This window comes from Triturus cristatus, chromosome 7 (assembly GCF_964204655.1).
Source record: "Triturus cristatus chromosome 7, aTriCri1.1, whole genome shotgun sequence".
Lineage (NCBI taxonomy): Eukaryota > Metazoa > Chordata > Amphibia > Caudata > Salamandridae > Triturus > Triturus cristatus.
In genome coordinates this window covers 1,270,892,282-1,270,914,975 of record NC_140590.1, presented here as the reverse complement: position 1 = coordinate 1,270,914,975, position 22,694 = coordinate 1,270,892,282, and the positions used below count along the sequence as shown (strand labels likewise).

The 22,694-nt window shown below is 46.7% G+C and overlaps 1 protein-coding gene across 1 annotated transcript in view; it reads left to right on the top strand.

The window, feature by feature from the left end:
* KCTD13 (potassium channel tetramerization domain containing 13) overlaps nucleotides 1-22,694 on the top strand; it is a 165,474-nt gene that overhangs the window by 80,364 nt on the left and 62,416 nt on the right. Inside the window, exons 4-5 of the mRNA XM_085618795.1 lie at nucleotides 8,376-8,465; nucleotides 9,434-9,486. Coding sequence (XP_085474921.1) covers nucleotides 8,376-8,465; nucleotides 9,434-9,486 — 143 coding nt within the window. The remainder of the gene's footprint in view (nucleotides 1-8,375; nucleotides 8,466-9,433; nucleotides 9,487-22,694) is intronic.

Below are 22,694 nucleotides of genomic sequence, written 5' to 3'. Positions count from 1 at the left end.
CATCTTTTTTGTTGTTGTTGTTGCTGCTACTTCATTACTCTGCTAACAAGCCACTTGTCACCGAGAATGCAGCGACTGCGCCATATGCCAGGCCGCATCTGCCGGGACCCCCTTGCTGATTGCACAGCGAAGATTTCGTCCTCAGGACGCGAAGTGCTGTCAGGAGAAATTCTGAAAAACACAGCGAGCAGGCTGCAGAGGCAGAGCGCCTGCTGCTCCGCCGCCCTCTCCTTTTGCTGCAGACCCCCTCTTTGCAGAAGGGCGAGGAGAAGGCGGCGGCGTGCCTCGGCTTGCTGTTGCAGGTTCTGTGACGCAGAAGCCTTGGGGTCACTCGCGCGCCATTCATCTGTGTCACCGATTGGACAAACCCTAGTGACTTTGGTGTCTCGTGAGATTGGCCCATGCAGCAGGGCGGGAGCATATTCGAGGTGCTGTGTATAATTAGTACACAAGTGCCACATTAGCTCTGTGAGTTTGCGGCAGCCTTACAAAATGTGAGATTGAAATATAGACCTGCGAATAAATTAACGCCTTTCTTTAAGCGTGCAAAACTGTCCTTAGCGTAACCAAACAAACAGCGCTGTTATCGCGCGGTTAATTATTCGTGGAGCGGTCTGCCTCCGGGCTGAAGCTGCCATGGCATGGTTGGCATTCCTGCCCTGCTGCAGGCTTGCACTTGAACCATGACCGTTTACCTTTGCTGTTGACCGGCGCATACGCTAACCTAGGCGAGGCAGGCCCAGCTGCTGGAAAAGCCTGCTTCTCTTTCCATCTTAAAAGGTGCAGTTTTCATGGCACAAATATTCATTGTGCCACATTGTGAGAAGGGGTGTTAAATGGACGTGAACCATTGCAAACACCCAGTGATAGAAGTGGGCGGGATCGGAAGGGCATGGCGTGCCCCTACTTTTTAAATTTAACACAGACCGTTCCCCTACTTCCTTACTTTAGACATGCATCCCAGGACAGCAGGAATAGTCCGAATTTAAAAAATATTGCGTGATCGTCCAGCCCTGTGTTTTTCACATTAAGGACGGTGTCTGCAGTTGCCATGACCTCCTCCCCCTTCCCCTCTGTGTCTGGGGGCAGGGGCCTGCAAAGCAACACTGTAGGACTAATCAATCTGCATGGGAAAACGGGTTCCTTTGGTGGCCCTGCTGCTAGAGTGCGATTTAAACCTCATTTAGTTAGGAGGCCCACTGCCTGCCCCAACTGACTACGCCACAAGGAAATTGAAAGTACTCCAGTGTAGAATTCCTGGCAGACTATGCCCAAACCATGGCGCTTTAAAATACAAGCATTTACAATGCAATAGGTCTCGCATTTTCAAAACTTTGACCTATTGGTCTGTCTACAATTTGATGCATTTGTCCATTTTATTATTGTCTAGCTGCTGACATGGCACCTTTGGCAGTGCAAGAATTTGAAGTGTAAAGAGTGGTTGGGACTTTGTCAGCATCGCATTTTCAACCTAGTTACTTCAAGGTCTGCTATTGCAGCAGTGGGTTTTATTGTGTTGTTAACCTATTCAGCTTTTATTAACTGTAGATTTCATCAGATGTCTGGCATTCAGCCCCAGTTTATTAGTTGCTGAAGTTTACTTCTATTCAGAGTGCCCGAGGACTCCTAGCTTGATGTCAAACATTTGTTTTCTGCCAGAGTTTGGGTGTGTTTACTGTTAAAAACATTTCATCACATCTAGTCATGCGCGATGCAATGATATGTTTAAGTGAACCAGGCTGTTGTCTACTTTCCTCAGCCCATGTACTTTAGAATTGTTGGACAAGAGCAAATCCAATGTTCATTTTAATTAGATTTTTGTACCATTTTCTGTTTATTTTTCTGCTATCAGTTGGCCAGGTTCAGTTATTATGAATAGGGACTTGTGGAAGCCTCCTCAAAATGTTTGTAACTGTACACCCCTTCTATTTGAAAGTGAATTTGCCTCTTGCACTTTCACCCAGCATGCTAGAAGGTTTTGGGCCGTGTAATTGTATTCTGAATCACCGGACACAGTGTTTAGGGATTGGAGCCACTGTACTTTTACTATCCCTGCCAACCGAAAATTCTTAGTATTTGGGCTGCAAGTTACCACCATCTGGCAAATCCTGATAACTGCAGGGTAAACACGTTTATTTCCCATTGCGATATGCCATCCACCTTAACAGAATTTCTGGTTGCCCTCCAGTTGTAGAGAAAGCCCAGCGTGTCTTGTCCACTTGGCATCCTAGATTCTCTCTTTATGAGACAATTCTGATGGATACTTCTGCCTGTGGATTCCTCACCTTATGAATACCCCTAGCCCTCCCACATCGACGAGGCCGTCACAATAGCACGGCTCCGCTTGCGTCACCGTATGACGTCATCGGAGCCATAAGAGGACCTCGTCGGCATGCTGAAGTCAGTTCCCTTTTTTCCGCGCCATCGATGCTTAGCGGTTTTTCTTAGGGCTCTCTATTTTCTTCGAGGGAAACTGTGTATCTCTTGTTGGTTCCTGATGGCTACTTCCAGGAAGACAGGGTTTAAACCCTACAGAGAGTGTGACAGGCATATGTCAATCACGGACCCATGCAGGAAGATGAATCTGAAGGCCATTAAGGAGTGTGAAGCTAAGTTGTTTATGGCCAAAGCCAAAAAGGAGAAAAGGGGTCGTAAGATGGCAAAGTCTTTGTCGTCTCATACATCGAAGTCTAAGAAACATAGGAGGTCCAAGAGGAGGCATGGCTCTCAACACCGTTCTTCGAAGACTAGGGCCTTGAGGTCGCCGACTCCGGCTGAACGGCCTCGAAGAAAGGACTTAGTTTCTCCATCTCCTTCTCCTCGGGTGACGCCGGTTCCATCTCCGGATCTGGTATTGCCGGCTTCGAAAGGCTCTTCGCTACATGAAGACTCACCAGCTCCAGAGATGTCTCCGGTGCCTAGGGAGTCGTCTCCAGGCCGGGTGGCTTTACCTATGCAGGCGCCGTTCCCGGCTCCGCAGCATCCACCTCGACCACAGAAAGGTACGGATCCATATCCGCCTTTTCCTGCTCCTGGGGCAGATTCTTCGCATTTCCTGAATGTGATGTTTGCCATGTTTGCCAGGGCCTGTGCTCCACCCGGTGTGCCTTGGGCCTCGTGGGTCCTTTGGCCTTTAACTTGGGTGTTCCTCAATTTTATCCTCAAGCGCCCTTTATGCCTTGCTTTCCCTCGACTCTGGCTTGACATTTCTCGGCTCCTCTGACTCCTTCGGCTGTCGACTAGGTGCCGCCTCAAGTTCGTTCGACGTCGGGGTTCGAAGCTGAGGCTCCTCAGTCGACGTTGTTTATGCCTTCACAGGCATCGCTGACGCCGATTCCTAAGCAACGCTCTAGGAGAGAGGCGCAGAGGCTCCTTGAAGAGGAGGAATATACACAGAATCAGAGGGAAGGAGAGATTGTTGATTCTATAGATGAGTTTGAAGGCCTTCGCGAGGCTAGTGGCTTGGATACTTCTCCTGAGTATAATCTCCCTTCTGTGAAAGCTGGGGTTGTGCAAGACATTGCTTCTTATCATGTGGTCATAAGGAAGGCGGCTGATTTGCTTGGTCTACAGCTTCCCTCAGCAGAGGTGAAGTCTAATATTCTTATGGAGGTTCTTAATACTTCTTCTTCAACTTCTGAACCGTTGCTTCCCTTTACGGATGCTTTTACGGAATCAATAATAGAGGTGTGGCAGAAGCCTTTGTCTGCTCCTGCGGTTTCTCGCTCCATCTCTAGAAGGTACAGGCCTGCTCCTGGTGATCCGGCTTTTTTATCCTCTCATCCTACGCCGGAAAGTCTAGTTGGCCAGGCTTCTTGTTCGAAGCAATCTTCTGGCTCTTTCCCTATCATTCTTGGTGATAGGGATTCTAAAAAGACTGAGCAGGCGGCAAAGAAGGTGTACTCTTCTTCAAGTATGGCTCTTAAATCCACTAATGCTACCTGTCTTCTTGGAAGGTATATCCATGCTTTAATGGACTCAGTCATGCAGCTAGCTCCTAAATTGCCTGAGGAGGATCAGGCTAATTTCATGAAGTCCTTTCTGATTCGCAGGCTGCGGCACATCAGGTGATTCAATCAGGCCTGGACACTGCTGCAGCTTGTGTGATGGGATCTTCTGTGGCTGCAAGGAGGCAGGCTTGGCTTCGTTCGTCTGGTTTCTCACCTGATGTTCAGGCGACTTTGCTGGATTTGCCCTTTGATGTGTCAAAACTCTTTGGTTCAAAGAAGGACTCAGCCTTAGAGTGTTGAGGACAGCAGGGCTACTGCAAGGTCTCTAGGCCTCCAGGTGCAGTCCAGAGGATACGGCTACAAGCGGTATCATGGATTTGGGGGATCAGCTTCCTTTTGTGGCTGTCCGCAATCTCAACAGGGCCCACAACAGCAGAATCCCTGATACAAGTCGTACAGAGGGAGGAATAAAAGAGGCCTCAGGGGTGCAGCTCGTCAACAATCCTCCTCCTCTTCCTCTACTTCCCCTCCCGCCACCGTTGGTTCATCAGAAAGCAGTTCTAGATCCCCCATCTTAGAACATATTGGTCCAGTTGGAGGTCGGCTGTCCCATTTTCTACAAGAGTGGAGACTGATCACGTCGGATCATTGGGTCTTGAATCTTGTAGAGAATGGGTACGCCCTCCCTTTTTTGGAGTTTCCTCCTCCTTACCCTCTTCGCCAGGGTAGGTGCTCAGAGGACCACTTACTGCTTTTACAGCAGGAAGTTCTTACCTTGCTACAAAAAGGTGCGATAGAGGTGGTTCCGGAGCAGGAAAGGGGTCAGGGTTGCTACTCCCGGTATTTCCTGATCCCCAAAAAGGACGGTCGATTAAGGCTTGGACCTCAGGATTGTGAATCTTTACCTCAGACAGGAAAAGTTCAAAATGTTGACCTTGGTTCAGGTTCTTCTTGCGCTGCAACAGGAAGACTGGATGGTGTCCATCGATCTGCAGGATGCGTATTTTCATCTTCCCATCCCGAAGTAGCATCGGAAGTATCTCCGGTTCACGGTAGGGTCGCAACATTATCAGTTTGCGGTTCTTCCGTTCGGTCTTACTTCCGCACCTCGAGTCTTTACAAAGGTGGTGGTAGTGGCTCATCTCAGAAGGTCAGGGGTTCCTGTTTTCGCCTACCTGGACGACTGGCTGTTGAAAGCGGACTCTTCAGAGTTGGTTTCGCGCCACTTGCAGGTAACAACTAATCTGTTATTCAATTTGGGTTTTTCGATAAATGCACCCAAATCTCACCTGGTGCCTTCTCAGCGCAGCCTGTTCATAGGGGCAATACTGGACACTTCTGTGTGTCAAGCCTTCCCTCCTCCGCAGAGGATTCTCGACATTCAGGAAATGATTCCTTTATTTCACGATGGAGCAGCTGTTCCAGTCCTGAAGGTTCTTTGCCTGCTCAGTCTGTTCGCTTCCTGCATTCGGTTGGTCAACCATGCACGCTGGCACATGAGGGCATTCCAGTGGTGCCTCCGCAGGCAGTGGTATCAGCTCATCAGAGATCTCGGGTAGAAGATCAAAATCTCCAGAGAAGCTGCAGCATAGCTGATTTGGTGGAGTGTGCGGGGCAACCTGTCTCAAGGAAAGCCCTTTCAGCCTCCTCCGGTGGCCACAGTGATCACGGATGCCTCCACTCTAGGGTGGGGTGCTCATCTGGGGAATCTGGAGGTCAAAGGTCTTTGGTTTCCAGAGGAAATGTTGCTTCATATTAACCTGCTGAAATTGCGGGCGATTCGTTTGGCACTAAAGGCCTTCCTCCCTTCCCTTCGCGGTCAGTCGGTTCAGGTCCTGACGGACACTACCACGATGTGGTATATCAACAAACAGGGAGGTGTAGGGTCGTATCGTCTGTCGAGTGGCTCTGCGGCTCTGGTCCTGGGCTCAAAACCATCGGATTTGTGTGTTTGCAAATCATCTGGCCGGTGTGCAGAATGTACGTGCGGACAGTCTCAGTCTGCGTTACTCGGCCGACCACGAGTGGCGGCTTCACCCGGAGGTGGTCCATCGCATCTTTCAGATGTGGGGGTCTCCTCAGTTGGACCTGTTTGCCACAGACAAGAACGCGCACTGCCTGTTGTTCTGCAGTCTTCAGTATCCGATGCGGGGAGCGCTGGGGGACACGTTTCAGTTGGATTGGAGCTCGCAACTCCTTTACGCGTTTCCTCCCAAACCCTTGATTCCTGGGGTTCTGAGGGAGATTCGCCAAGACCGGCCCCAAGTCATATTGATCGCCCTGGATTGGCCAAGAAGGGTGTGGTACACAGATCTTCACCTCTCATCGCACCCTCCGCTCAGTCTCCCTCTCAGGGCAGACCTCCTCACGCAGTGGCAGGGACCGGGTCTACACCCCCACCTCCAGAGCCTGCACCTTCATGCCTGGAGATTGAACGGGGCAACCTGAGTTCCTTCTCTCTCCCGCCGGATATAGTGGATGTTATTTTATCGTCCAGGCGACACTCCACTAAGTCTGTTTACTCTTCCAGATGGTCCCGATTTGTTAGATGGTGCGGAGATCGAGACATTGACCCTTTGAAGGCCTGTTTGTCTAATATTCTGGAGTTTTCACTTTCTTTGGATCAGCAAGGTTGTTCTGTAGCCACTGTTAGGGGCTATTTGTCGGCCTTTCTATGTTTACCGGACCAGCCGTCTTTATTTAAGTCCCCCATTGTCATGAGGTTCATTAAGGGTCTTACAAATAAGTTCCCTCCCACGCCTTTCATTATGCCTCAGTGGGATTTGAATCTCGTTCTTACCTTTTTAATGGGTTCTCCGTTTGAACCTCTTCATACTTGCCCGTTGAGGCCTCTTTCTTTTAAAACGGTTTTCTTGATTGCCATTACCTCGGCTAGGAGGGTAAGTGAGCTTCAGGCACTTAGTTCGAAACCTCCATTCTTGACCATTCATGCAGATAAGTTGGTCTTAAGGACCAGGGCTGCTTTCCTTCCCAAGGTGGTTACCCTTTTTCATTGGGGACAATCCATTACTTTACGTAACTTCTATCCTCCGCCTCACCCTTCCAAGGAGGAGTAGAGACTGCATCGTTTGGACCCTAAAAGAGCTGTCATCTTTTATTTGGATCGGACAAGAGATCTGAGACTGGACGATCAGCTCTTTGTGGGCTATGTTGGGAAAATGAAAGGCAAGGCTGAGCACAAGAGGACTCTCTCCAGGTGGATTATCTTGTGCATCAAGATTTGCTACGCCTTGGCCAAGAAGGACCCTCCTGAAGGTATCAGAGCTCATTCCACCAGAGGTAAGTCTACATCTTCTGCTTTGGCTAGAGGTGTTCCTGTTGATGACATTTGTAAGGCAGCAACTTGGGCCTCCCTCCACACCTTTCCGAAGCATTACTGCTTGGACTCTGAGGTTAGGAGGGATGACCATTTTGCTCGTTCTGTTTAACAAGATTTTTTGGTCTAGTCAGGTGGACACCTTCCTCCAGGAAAGGTATGGCTTTGGGAATCTATTCATAAGGTGAGGAATCCACAGGCAGAAGTATCCATCAGAAGAAAAAGTTACTTGCCTTCGGTAACGCCTTTTCTGGTGGATACAGTATCTGCCTGTGGATTGCTCACTGTCCCGCCCGCCTCCCCGTTGTCCACCTGTTTCTCGATAAAGTTATCTGAACTGTGACTTCAGTACTCCTAGTCCACGAGACCTCCAGTGTATAATCACCTCCTGGGCAGTTCCTCATTTTGTCAACTATCACTGTATGCTGTCTGGCATGTGTGGTAAGTGTGCAGCTGCATCAGGGAGGTAGTGCTCAGCTGCTAAAAGCTTTGGTATAATGGCTGTCTAAGACCAAATTCTCTGTTAACCCACCAAAATGAAGCTAGACGTGATCATAAATAATGTGCAAGACTAGGAGTCCTATACTAAAAAGTTGACTGAATACAGACTTGTAGAACGCTTTGATACCCTAAGAGGATGTCCTAGCACAAAGAAATCGAAAAAAAGGCGGAAGAGAACATTGAATAACCTCCCGAAACAGTCCGGCCTGAAGACTTTTTCAAAAAGACAGGTACATCTTATCAGACTTCATCTCTAAAAGTTGTGAATTTCAGTATTCGGTAACCAAATAGGAGAGAGCGACTGCCAATGGGGGTTCTTCAGATTTTGTGATCTGTACAAGATAAGAAGAGGAGCAAAGAAGTCTAAAAGATAACTTTATATTGTCAAAGTTCAGTTGACTTACAGCTGTGATATTATATGACACCAGCAGGTTCCTGCCTATGCAAGTTTGAACCTAGCCAGTATCCTAGAGTATGTACATCATTTAACAGCAATGTTCTCTTGCTCTTTCAAGAGCTCTTTCAAGAGCTTTAGCCTTTTTGGGTTCTCTTCATCTGACCATAACCACCTAACTCTTTCTCCCCAGCAAAAGATTGAGGGCTTCGACCCCATGTGCCTGATTCCGATGGTAACGTCGCCGAAGGAAGAACAGAAGATTATTTCTTCTTGTGCCAAGGTGAGGATTCCACTAACTGTAAAGTAACCACCTCACGCCCTTCTGCGGCTAGATTGAAATCAAATATACGCTGCAGTACTGTAGAAAGCACTCCTACATACAGCATTATCTGCTGCTGTCCTGGATCCAGAGCACAAGTGGCATTTCCTACAGCTCGCCTTCAACTTGTGCTCCAACACCCAAATACCACCCTCTTCAGCTCTCCTATAGCCTGCTCTTCAACACCATTCCAGTTCCTGATTGATGTGCACAGTGCACCATTCCTCAATATGCTCATGGATGATGTTCCTGCACTATTCCCTATACTCCCCCTCACAGCAAGAGTTTCTGTTCCATTCTCTTTGGGCCTGGTTCACAAAGATTAGTTGTACACATTTGTTTAAGCTTACGCTTTTTCAGCATTCACAAGACTGCATTTTAGTAGTAAGTTCACCAGTGCTGAGACTCCACAGTCGGGGCAGAGAACTCTGCACATAAAAAGATAGGCCAATCCTAGAAGCAGAGACCTCTGCACATAACAAGATAGCCCTGTCTTTGAGTAGGACAGTCCTATCATTTTATGTGTGGAATCTCTGCACTTTGTGAACACTGAAAAAGCGTAAACTTAAATGGGTAAGTTTACTGTTGTGAATCATGCCACCATCTCTTGCACAGTCAACCGCCACACACTACTTTAAAGCACCACAACAACCAGCTTTCTCTTCATTATCTGCAGCTCTCTCACAGCGATGATTCTTACTTGATCGCCTAATGCCTCCCATACCTAGAGCTCCTACACCATTCACTAGAGCTGTTCCACTGGCAGAACACGAAGGTAGTGTTGTAAGCTAATAGAACAGATTGTATTTAGACTGGCATTTGAAGTGTGGGGTTGTAGGATTTTAGTAATGTTGCAGAGTTATGTTGGATGGATGCAGATCGATCTACTAATTTGATTTTCATCCCAATTTCGTTTCCTTCTGTTTTAGCCTGTGGTAAAACTTTTACACAACCGAAGCAATAATAAGTATTCATACACAAGGTCAGTATTCATGTTAAAACATCTCTACAGCATCTTTCCCAGTCTCCTTTCTCATCTTTTATTCTTCCTAACTTTAATTTTTCCACCTGTCCACATTGTCCCCTTGTACTTTCCATGCTGTTTTCTACCATTTAAGTTTAAGGTCTCCTCTGCTCTCCCCGCTGTATTTTCTCATCTTTATCCTTTCTCGTTTTCTCTCGCCGTCTATTTTCTTTTCTCTCTATCTCCAGTGTCTCTACATCTTTCTTCTCTATCCCTATTATGTCTTTTAAACTAGATTTTGTCCTTATTACCAGTCTCCGCCGCTTCCTCATTTTTTTGCTTTCTCAGTTCCCGCTCTTAAAAACAGAAGAAGGAATTGGTCTTCTCAACTTGTCTCTCACTTCTGTCCCATTCAGTCTTCTCCTTTCTGCTTACCTTTTGTTTTTTCCCTCACTCCATTTCTCATCAGTTCTTTTCTTTGAGCTGTTCTTGATTCCATCTCTACTGACTCTGTGTCTCTGATTCTTTCTCTGTTGCTTCTTTCTTTCTGTCATCTCTATCTATATAGCTCCTATGTGTCTGTTATCTCTCCTTTTTTTCCTCTCTTTCTTCTGTCTCTCCACCCTCCTCTCTCTCCTCCTCTGTCAAGCACCTCACTTTTTTGCTGTGCAATCTTTTCCTAGGTGGGTAGAAGCTCCGTTTGACTCAAATAGAGCCTGCCTAACTCCAGGTCGTTTTCCACTCCTGCTGAAGAAAGTAATCCGCACACAGCCAAAATGTATGATGTTATTACAGCTTTTCCATTGTAAGATCTATTGTACCACAAAAATGGCTCAGAGAGACTCGGTACTTATCTTCTGATGGATACATCATCTGCCAGTGGATTCCTCACCTTGTGAATATCCCTGCGCCAGCAACATTCGGATACTTTTGTAGAAGTTCACGCCGATGGGGTCGAAGACGACGTCACAGAGACACGGCTCCGCTCGCGACTCCGCTGACGTCACCGGCTCCATAAGAAGACCTCGTCGGCGTGATGACGTCAGTTCCCTTTTTTCCGCGCCGTCGACGCCAACGGATTTCGGGAATTGCTGTTGGTAGCTTTACTGTTACTTTGTTTTTCTTCTGGGTTTTCCCTGTTTCTCTTCGAAGAAGATGTCGACGAAGAAGTCGGGTTTCAAGCCCTGTCGGGAATGTGGCAAACACATGTCGATTACAGATCCACGTGAAGACTGTGTTTGGTGACTCTCTTCCGACCGCGATGTGGATGGTTGCTCTTGCTGTCGCAAGATGAGCTCCAAAGCTCTAAAAGAAAGGGAGGCGAAGCTTTTCATCGCTAAGATGAAAAAAGAAAAGAGAGGAAAAAGGAAGTCAAGATCGAGGTCACGATCGAGGTCGGCGTCGAAGTCGACTTCGGGGCATGCTTCACGAACCAAGAAGCATAAGAAGAAGAGGAGGCATTCTTCTCATCATCATTCTGATAAAAGTTCGGCTCCGAAGTCGAAGTCGCCGGCTCGACGCCGAAAGGAATCCGTGTCTCCTTCACCGGTCCCGGATTCTCCTGGTCCTTCTTCTCCAGTGACTTCGCCGGCTCCGTCGATGCCATCCCCGACGCCGGTTCCATCTCTGGATCCCTCTCTGGCTCCCTCTCTGGCTCCCTCTCTGGCTCTATCTCCGACTCCATCTCCGTCTCCGGCCCCGGTTGAGGGTCTTCAAGTCCCGGGTGAGCCTGCGACGCCGCTTGTTCCACCGTCGGCGCCGGTTGGCCCGAGTCCAGTGATGCCTGACCAGTACCCTGCATTCCCTGTGCCAGGTCAGGACCCCTCGCAATATCTGAATGCGATGTATGGGGTGTTCGCGAGAGCCATGTACACCACTGGTGCACCTGCGGGTCCGATGGGTCCAATGGTGTTTAATTTGGGGGTGTCGCAGGTCTATCCGCAGGCCCCTTTCATGCCGTTTTTTCCAGCGACGCCGTCTTGGCATCTACCAGCGCCGAGGACGTCGACGCCGCTTCCATCTTCCTCGGCGGCTCGACCTCGTTCGACGCCGGCTGCTTCTGCGGATCCACGCTCGGTGCCGTCGGATTCGATCACGGCGCCGCCGACGCCGCTTGTGCGGATTCGATCCAGAAGGGAAGCACAGAGTGGTGGATGAAAGGAGGTACCTTTTGGAGGAAGCTGAAGAGGGAGAGCTGGTTGAGTCTGATGAGGTGTATGAGGAGCTTAAGGAGGCTAGTGGACTGGATTTGTCTCCTGAGTGGGAAATCACTCCACCTTCAGATGAACGCTCAAAAGATGTGGCTCCGTATCATGCGGTCATCAGAAAGGCTGCGGAGCTGCTAGATCTTCAGTTGCCAACTACGGAGTTCAGATCGAATATTCTGACTGAGGTGCTGCATTCGCCCACTACAGTTTCGGAGCCTTTGTTGCCCTTTAATGAGGCCATTATTGACCCTGTTCTGGAGGTATGGCGTAAGCCTTTTTCTGCTCCTGCAGTCTCTAAGACGGTCGCAAGAAGGTATAGGGCGGCTCCTGGGGATCCTGAGTTTTTAACGTTGCACCCATCGCCCGAGAGCCTGGTGGTTCAGGCGGCTTGTTAGGGTAAATCTAAGGGTGCTTTCCCTCAGGTTCCAGGGGACAGAGAAGCTAAAAAGGTAGACCAGTCGGCCAAGAAGGTCTTTTCATCGGCCAGCATGGCCCTTAAGTCGACAAATGCGACTTGCCTGTTGGGATGCTATATCCATGCGCTCATGGACTCGGCGAAGAAATTGGCGCCAAAGCTTTCTGAGGAGGATAGAGCCGGCTTCAATTAAGTTTTGACTGATGCCCAGGCGGCAGCACGCCAAGTAATACGAAGTGGGCTGGACACGGCAGACTCAGTAGCAAGAGTCATGGGGTCTTCTGTTGCCACCAGGAGGAGTGCGTGGCTGAAGACTTCTGAGTTCTCCCTGGATGTGCAGTCGACTTTGTTGAACCTGCCATTTGATGGGTCTGGTTTGTTTGGTAAGAAGGCTGATGCTGCTCTTGAACGCTTTAAGGAGAGCAAGGCTGCCGCTAGGTCTTTGGGCCTTCAAACCCAGTCAATGGGGTCTTTTAAAAGATACAGAGGCTTCGGAAGGGCATCCTTTCGTTCATACAGACAGACTCAGCAGCAGCAACAGCAGCAAAGCTCTGTGTCCAAAGGTTACAGAGGTAGAATCAGGGGTCGTCACGTGGCCGTCAACTCTCCTCCTCCTCGGCCCCTCCCACCACCACAAAACAGCCCTAGATCCGCCATTCTGGATCATGCTGGTCCTGTGGGGCGGCCGGCTTACCCATTTTCTGCAAGATTGGGAATCTGTAACTACAGATCTCTGGGTTCTGGGTCTTGTAGAAAATGGGTACGCCCTTCCCTTTCGGGAATTCCCTCCAAATTACCGTCCTTGTCAAGGGGCTTGCTCGGAGGACCACCGTCTTCTCCTGCAGGAGGAAGTCCTGAAGTTGTTTCAAAAAGGTGCGATAGAGGTGGTTCCGGAGCAGGAGAGGGGTCAGGGATGCTACTCCCGGTATTTCCTGATTCCGAAAAAGGACGGCAGATTGCGTCCGATATTGGACCTCAGAATCTTGAATCTTTTTCTAAACAGGAGAAGTTCAAGATGCTCACCCTTGCTGAGGTTCTTCAAGCGCTGAATCAGGAGGACTGGATGGTGTCGATCGACTTGCAGGATGCGTATTTTCACATCCCCATCCTGAAGTCGCACAGGAAGTATCTCCGGTTTACGGTAGGATCACAACATTATCAGTTTGCGGTCCTTCCGTTTGGTCTTACTACTGCACCCCGAGTCTTCACGAAGGTGATGGCAGTGGTGGCAGCCCATCTCAGAAGGTCGGGGATCTCGGTTTTCCCCTATCTGGACGACTGGCTGATAAAAGCGGAGTCACCGGAGAAGGTGCTACATCATCTGCAGGATACAACTCAGCTGTTGTACAAATTGGGTTTCTCGATAAACGTGCCCAAATCTCACCTGGTGCCCTCTCAGCGCAACCTGTTCATAGGTGCGGTACTGGACACTACTGTGTGTCGGGCATTCCTTCCTCCTCAAAGGATTCTCGACATACAGCAAATGATTCCTTTGTTTTACAATGGAGTGGTCGTTCCAGTTCTGAAAGTCCTTCGCCTGCTCGGCCTGTTTGCTTCCTGCATTCTGTTGGTCAACCATGCACGCTGGCACATGAGGGCGCTCCAGTGGTGCCTCCGCAGGCAGTGGTATCAGCACAAGGGAGATCTCAGGGAGTCTGTGAGGATCTCCAGAGAAGCTGCGGCGGATCTGTCTTGGTGGAGCGTGGAGGGCAATCTGTCCCAAGGAAAGCCCTTCCATCTACCTCCATCGGTGGCCACAGTGATTACGGATGCATCCACTTTAGGGTGGGGTGCTCATCTGGGGGATCTGGAGATCAAGGGTCTTTGGTCTCCAGAGGAAAGGTTGCTTCACATCAACCTTCTGGAATTGCGGGCGATTCGTTTGGCGCTCAAGACCTTCCTCCCTTCCCTTCGCGGTCAGTCTGTTCAAGTCCTGACGGACAACACTACCGCGATGTGGTATATCAACAAACAGGGAGGTGTGGGGTTGCATTGTCTCTGCAGAGAGGCTCTGTGTCTATGGTCCTGGGCTCAGGACCATCAGATTTGTCTGATGGCAAATCATCTTGCGCGCGGACATTCTCAGTCGGCAGTTCTCCGCCGACCACGAGTGGAGGCTCCATCCGGAGGTGGTTCGTCACGTCTTTCGGATGTGGGGAACTCCTCGGGTGGATCTGTTCGCCACTCACGAGAATGCTCACTGCCCGTCATTCTGCAGTCTCCAGTATCCGATGCAGGGAGCATTGGGGGACGCGTTTCAGTTGAGTTGGGGCTCTTGACTCCTTTACGCGTTTCCTCCCATACCCTTGATTCCTCTGGTTCTGAGGAAGATTCGCCAAGACCGGGCCCAAGTTATATTGATCGCCCCGGATTGGCCAAGAAGGGTGTGGTATTCAGATCTTCTCCGCCTTTCCTCGTGCCCTCCGCTCCGTCTCCCTCCGAGGGCAGACCTCCTCTCGCAATCGGAGGTTCTACACCCCCGCCTCCAGAGCTTACACCTTCATGCCTGGAGATTGAACGGGGCAACCTGAATTCTTTTTCTCTCCCACCTGATGTGGTAGATGTAATTTTGTCTGCCAGGCGTCATTCCACCAAATCTATATATTCATATAGGTGGTCTAAATTTGTTCTCTGGTGTGGAGAGAAGTCAATTGATCCTTTGAAGGCCCGTCTATCTAACATTTTACAGTTTGCCCTTTCTCTTGCTCAGCAAGGCTTTGCTGTGGCTACTGTAAAAGGATACTTATCGGCTTTGTCGGCTTTCCTTTGCTTGCCGGATCAGCCGTCATTATTCAAATCACCTATTGTTCTTCGTTTTCTTAAGGGCCTTACAAACAGGTTTCCTCCTACTCCCTTTATTGTGCCTCAATGGGACTTAAAACTTGTCTTGACTTATCTTACGGGTTCTCCCTTCGAGCCCTTACACAAGTGTCCCTTGAGACTGTTGTCTTTTAAGACGGTCTTTCTCATTGCAATCACATCGGCAAGGAGGGTAAGTGAGCTTCAAGCTCTAAGTTCAAAACCCCCGTTTTTGACCGTTCATGCTGAAAGAATGGTACTCAGGACCAGGGCTGCATTTCTGCCTAAGGTGGTAACTCCTTTCCATCTGGGGCAGTCCATTACCCTTCCTTCCTTCTACCCTCCCCCTCACCCTTCCAAGGAGGAGGAGAGACTTCACCGCTTGGACCCTAAGAGGGCGGTGAGCTTCTACCTGGACAGGACTAAGGACTTCAGAGTTGATGACCAGCTCTTCGTGGGCTTTGTTGGCTGCAGGAAAGGTCGAGCGGTGCACAAGCGCACCCTTTCCAGATGGATTGTCTTGTTCATCAAGATATGCTACTCCCTGGCTGGTAAGGAACCTCCAGAGGGTTTAAGGGCTCATTCCACTAGAGCAAAGTCTTCCACTTCTGCTTTGTCTAGGGGTGTTCCTGTGGAGGACATTCGTAGGGCGGCAACTTGGGCCTCCCTTCACACCTTTGCAAAACATTATTGCTTGAACACCGAGGTGAGGAGGGACGGACACTGCTTGTTCCGTCCTTCAGGACTTTCTGGTATAGAAGGGTGGACACCCTCCTCTGGGAGTGGGGACTGCTGTGGGAATCTATTCACAAGGTGAGGAATCCACTGGCAGATGTATCCATCAGAAGAACAAGTTACTTACCTTCGGTAACGCTTTTTCTGGTGGATACAGTATCTGCCTGTGGATTCCTCACTGACCCACCCGCCTCCCCGTTGTCCACCCTGGTATACCTTCAGTATATGATGGTGTTTCAAGTTATGTTTATTACTGTCAAAGGCATTGTGTTGTTTCTTTTGTCTTTCTACTTATTCTCCACACTGTGTGTGTTGCTTTGTATATTATGTACTGGGTATACTGTGTATATATTGCTGTCAGTCCGTCCATGTGCCTCGAAGGCACGGAAAAAAGGGCGGAACTGACGTCATCACGCCGACGAGGTCTTCTTATGGAGCCGGTGACGTCAGCGGAGTCGCGAGCGGAGCCGTGTCTCTGTGACGTAGTCTTCGACCCCATCGGCGTGGACTGCTACAAAAGTTTCCGAATGTTGCTGGCGTAGGGATATTCACAAGGTGAGGAATCCACAGGCAATACTGTATCCACCAGAAAATGCGTTACCGAAGGTAAGTAACTTGTTCTTCTTGTATACTCCTTGGTAAATGGCACCAGTTGCAGTGGAAGCCATGAACCTCTCCGTATTCAGAGAACCCGGAGTTCAAATATTCATAAATCCGAGTGTGTCTACTTCACCATTACACCCAATAGTACATTGTATAGAGGACAGGAGTCTCACAGGGTCAGAAGGACAGCATTCATGCACAGAGTTGCTATGCATGTGTCCATTACTAAGTGCAGCTGGCAACTCAGGCGGGCTGTTATTAAAATTAATGAATACTTCAGTCGGTGCCGGGAATGCTGCTGGCATAGTTTGATCGGCCCCTCTAGTTGTATGCCTCGTGGACCCTAGTCAGTCCTTCGTTTCTGGCGTTTCTACACTTTATTTCTCATAGAAAGGCAGCAGAGATGGATGATCTCCAAAATGAAATAACCTGCAGAATGTCCACAATATACAGAAAACTAAGAAAGGGCAATTAAATGTGCGTTTTCTGCAGTGGAGTCTGCGCTGCAGATGTTGACTATACCCAGTTCAACTCTAATATGAATGTGGTGAGGAAACAAGGAAATGTCAGTGGTCTGTTGCCTGTATTTAAATAAAACCAGTCCCAGCATACCACAAATGATGCAGACACAAAAATGAAAAAGAAATGTTATACACTGATGCACCTTAAAAACATCATATTCACAATCTGAAGTAACAAGGATTAAATTAAAGCTCTGTTAGCAAAGCTCTGGATATTTGTGTATACTGGACCAAGAGGTTTTTTGAGGTGTCATATCCCCTTAGTGAGAATTCTCCGTAGTTTTACCAGTACATCTTAGTTGCAGGGTTTACTGCTTTATCAAGGTGAAATAGTAAACCGCATTACTGTGCGTAATACAGAGACATATGTTTAACCTGTTGGTCAGTCTTTCCTATTCCAGGATGATGGCTTCTTGCTCATTGTGTGTAACCTGCAGGTGTCATTCTGAGAAGGCTATTTAAGGCAGGACATTGATGTACCTGTTGCTTGATCTTATGTCAGCAGCAAGTCACATGTTTGAATTCCACAGTTGACAAATCGGTCCAGATATCTTTCCATTGTTGATAAACCTGTATACCATTTAGTTGTGTAATAACAAACCGCCGTTAGAATTCTTTAATACCGATAAATTACAAAACAAAATAGTCAAGGTCTCTTTCTAAATAAACTCGAAAAATGTGGTTGGTGCTTTTGCTGCCTCTTCTCCCTACACATTTTCCTTAGATTCAAGAGGCCGAAAAATGGAAGATGCTACTCCAGGAATTGGAAACCCAGTATAGTTGCAGGAACGTATTTTTTTTGTGTAAAATACTTTTATCCAAAGATTCAAGTTAATTAGAGGTTTCATGACCGCAAAAAAAGAGAAATTGGAAAATCGCGATATGTACGGGCATTTTATCCCCACAAGACCCCACCCCCCAAAACCACATCTATAGATGGCCATATACAAAGCAAGGTTCCAGTTCGTTAAAATTCAGATCTACAAACAGGTACAATTTTTACATAGGAGTTACAAACAATATTCCAGCTTTAATTCATTTCTGAAAATACACAACTTATTTTCATATGAATTAGTCCATCGTTAAAATGAAAGGATTCCTATAGCTTTTCAAATTGACAAAGAGTATTGGTTCTTAGATAGAAGCAGAATTTCAGTTTGTGTACAATGACCTCTTCACACTTCATTCATCACTTACTGACCTCAGTTGGCTAGTATTATTGAGTGAGCCTCGTTCTTGGATTTAAAAAATCAGCTTTTGCTCACAAGTACGAATTCTATCTTGTCAATATGAAATATCTAAAAATAAAGAAAAAAAGGATTTGGTATCTGCCTCTAACAAGTAGTAAATTTGAGTGCTTATGAATTAAAAAATAAATAATTTCCACATTTCAGAGTGTGGACAAGAACAGAACCTATACCTCCTCTCCCATAATTGACAACCTAAGCAACGTTGTTAATTGGACAGAATCATGAAAGAGTACGTAGTTGAGTAAAGTTGAGACTTTACCACCGCGGCTGATTAGGCATTTAACTGGTCATAGCTGATGGGGAATAATATGAAGAAATCAATCATTTACTAAGTGATGATGTAGAATGGGAGGAAGAGGAAACGTTCTTACTATGTACTAGTGACAAGTGTTACTTATATACATTACCTACTGTGTCCATGATAGACTTGTCATACTACAATATATGTTACTGCAGATTTCCTAGGCTTGCTGTGACAGACGGTGGATTATGTGTATGCACAATTTCCACCACCAAAGTGACAGAAGAAATGCTCATAGAATGAATGTAAGCCACTGACCATCACTCCAGACGGAATTAAGTTTTTTCGCCCACTGTGCCTCTGTTGACCGAGACCTGCTATATGCACATCCGCATTGCTCCCACTTTATTAAGAATAGTTCATCCCAAACTAGAGAGGTCCCCTCCAGGAAGAGGAAGACCAACATCCATAGTTCACTTTTGGACTACTTGGACCTTGTCCGTTAGGTATAGCTTGAATCCTGTACGGTCTGGTGGCTCAGTGGACTAAAGCGTCCTCTGCAGGGGCCTGTGTTTGACCTTAAAATCACAGGTTAAAATCCTAGCGGGTCCACTTAGCCTTTCATCCATCTGAGGTTGATAAAATGAGTACCATTGAGTTGTGTTATTCAGCGCCAAGATGCCTATGGATGAATGTGCGCTTTACAAATGCACGTTATGTAGCACAGGACTAATGTCGTGAGGTACCCAAAGCTGGATTGGAAACCATAGTTTTTTGCACACTCCTCTAATCAAGACCTGATCCTGCCAAATTCTAACCAAACTTAAGCCTGCTACAATAGGAATAGTCCTGCCCAACTGCCAAGTCTGAGTCCCTCAAGCTGAGCTGTGCCTGTTGGAGCAGGCCCAAGACTTAAAGGGCCATAAAGCCCAAAAAGCCTGCATAAATGGTACTATATTCCAGCTTCTTCCTAGTAAAAGAAAAAGTCAGGAAAACGACAACCAACCTTCGACTTACGATTTTGAGGATGCAAACATTCAGGATGACCACTTCATCATTTTGTAAGAAAGGGGGTATTTTGATGATCACATCTTGAGTATGTATACTGCTTTATTTTCACTCATGAAATCTCCATTGGTAATCATAAGCATTGAATAGTCCCGCCCACGTTCAGGGAACCCCGAGCAGTTCTTTCAAAGTCAAATTTTTATTTTTTACGGTATGTTCACCTTACTTAGGAAAGGTCAGGATGTACGTCTGACAAAAATATACCGTTTGCAGCCGTAAAACAGAGTATTGTCAATTACATTAATTTACTTTAAAAAAATGTAAGCAAAAAGGTAAGTCACTAAGAATAATTAAGTGACCTTTTCAAAACTTCCTTCACAAACACTTTTGACTTCTTTAAAGTAAATGGTAGGAAAACCTAGGGCACGTACGGCCAATGTACTGCATAGGCCGCAGCATTTAAACAATGAGAATAAATCATTGTACCTTTTAAGGGCACCATCACTTCAGGTGTTCCAGCATGCCCTGCAGGTGGCCTTTTACCCAGTTCTTTTTTTTTTTTTTTTTTTTCAGCTCCTGCTGACAGGATATAGAGCAGATCTCTGCCTTCAGGCTTTTCCCTTCATATTTTTTTCAGAAATCCTTTCAAAAGCAGGTCACTTGACGCAAACAGTATTTTCAGATATTTTCCTGTCTGGAAATATATCTATTCTTTTCTCAAAATGTTATCTCTTTTTGAAACATGCCTAGAATGTGACTGAAAAATGGCAAAAACAGGCCCTCAAAGGATCAGTATCCTCTCTTTGCCATTTTCTCATGATTCCCAGACATGTCACCACTGTTGGAAACTCACCAGTTGTACTTGGTGGGAGCGAGAGAAGATTTGCCTGCATGGTCAAGGGGAACACCAGATAAGGCAAGGTTCCCTGGCTGGAGAGACATCAAAGGGAGCAAGAAGAGACTTTTCCCTCTACCAGTGCCCATCTCACACTCTGAGGACTCCCGCAGGGGGAAATCCAATAATAAAAGATCTGGTGAGAAACCGTGTCCCATTTCAACATCGAGGAAATTTGCATCAAGAAGAGGTGTACAGCACCTACTTGCTCGCAGTCAGTAGCTGGATCTACGTCAAGAAAACACACAACGCCGAGGAGGAGGGCACCTTCCACGTCAAGAATTTTGACGATCAGACAAGATTCGATGTTGAGACACCATGTTCCTTCACAGGAGAAGATGGTGGGATTGCTTTCTTTAATTAAATAACTCCGACTTCCATCTGAATCAGACTCCGCATACTCCACAGTTCATTCTGGGGACGTTTTGACTCCTCTCCAGGCGGGATGCAGAGAGTTCACTAGTACCATTGATCAAGTATTCCGTTTACAGGCGGTCTACCGGAAGACCGTCACTTTGAATTGGGTCGACTTTGTCTTTTTTGTAGACCTGCACTCAGCCACATTACTCAGGTGGGTGCTTGCTGAGATGGGATGCTCAATTACCTGATTGACTTTATAGCAAGGCTACACACTAGAAATTATGCGCAGGCAAGTTGGGGCAACACCGGCGAGCTTTCAGAACCTTTCCCTGTCAACAGAAGAGTAAAACAGGGGGGTGTACTTGCCCCCACACTCTTTCCAGATATATTAATGGGATAGTCAAATAAATGGAACAATAAGACAACAATGATGCAGCCAGATTAGCAAACATGAGGGTGCTTGCTCTTATGGCTGCCGATGACACCCTCCTTTTTTCCAAATTCCCTATGGTACTCCAAAAACTGTTGGATCGATTTGAGAGCTTTTTTAAGATGAAGGGACTAGAGAATTTAGTGTGAGTACGATCAAGTACATGGTCCTGAATCCAGTTCACACTACCCCGGCCAATCCAATGTTATCAGGTGTCCCTTTGGAGCAGATGTGTATCTAGTATGACATTAATAGAGCCATTTCCAAGCTCACATCACGAAGCGCAGGTTAAAGATGGAACAAATCATGCGTGGAATCACCAGCCATACCACCAAAGAAATCATCCCTATTCCCTCGGGAAGTCTCCATCCGCCTTAAGGAACATGCGATGGAAAAAGATTCCAACTCCTCTCAAATGAATGGAAATGTATTCCCATTACTTTCTTGTGAAGAAGAAGGGACAAAAAATCAAGTTCAGACCTGCTATAGATCTAAAACAAAAAGTAAACAAATGAGTTGCAAAAAAAAAGTTCATAATGTTGTCTCCCCGTTAAATCTCACCTATACTCTATCAGGGGGACTGGCTATGCTCAATAGATCTCCAAGATGCCGATTTTCACATTCCAGTAGCCAAAAAACATCAGATATTTCTGAGGTTCACAATAAGGAGAACAGTACCAATACAAAGTTCTCCTTTTTGTTTTGTGATCTGTACCACTGACTTTAACCAAATGGATTGCGGTGGTTGCAGTTTACCTCAGGAAAAGTGGAATTTTCATCTAGTATTTAGACGACTGGCTCATCAAAGCATCATTTTATCAACAAGCATGCCAATATTATCAAATAATTGTTGTGACTCTCGATCAACTGGGATTACATATATTACAGGAATCGGTCTCTGTGCCAGCTCAATTTCTTCACTACCTGGGAGCGATCTTAGACACAGTGCAGACAAGAGTGTTAACTTCGGAGGAGAGACGATTTTGCACATTCCAAGCTCTCGCACGTATATCTTTAATTAAATTCAATAATCCATCACCTTACAAAATTGAAAAAAGGCATGTGTCTAAACGCAAATGATCATCGATGATAATTATATAGCAATAAAGACTTGTATCACTTTGTTTGGTATCTTTACTTCAGAAACCACCATATATGCAATTTATTGTGTGCGTCAAACAATGCACATAAACATCACATAGAAAAAAATATACACAACATGCATTCAATGCAGCATTGCTTCATGATAAAACATATTGACTTGTTATTTACATACATGTGTCCTTACATGTAGTAATCTTTGTGAAATAGTGTCCAAAAATTCATGAAATAGTAAGAAGCCTACATTGGCTAAATAGACCCGGATTAGCAAAGTGCGTCTCAGATAAAATAAAGTACCATTAAATCATGGTGTATGGGTGTATATATATTTTCAATATATTTGATGCCCCCCCATTACCTCTACTGGATCACTCACCGTTTAGAGAGACGCACCCTTTTTCGATGTAGTGCTCACATGGACCACCTCCAGATTCAATTTTTTTTTTTGTGTCCGAAAGAACAGTCCTACCACATCAACCTAATGGAGTTGCGAGCAGTACATTTAGCCCTGAAGGCTTTCCTGCTGTCTTCCAAGACAAACGCCCTCCATATTCAAATGGAAAATTCAACGACCATGCATTATCTGAAGAAGCTAGGGAAGAATGAGATCCGGACCTCTGCCTCTGGAGGCACAAATCTGGAAATGGTTAATCACAGATCT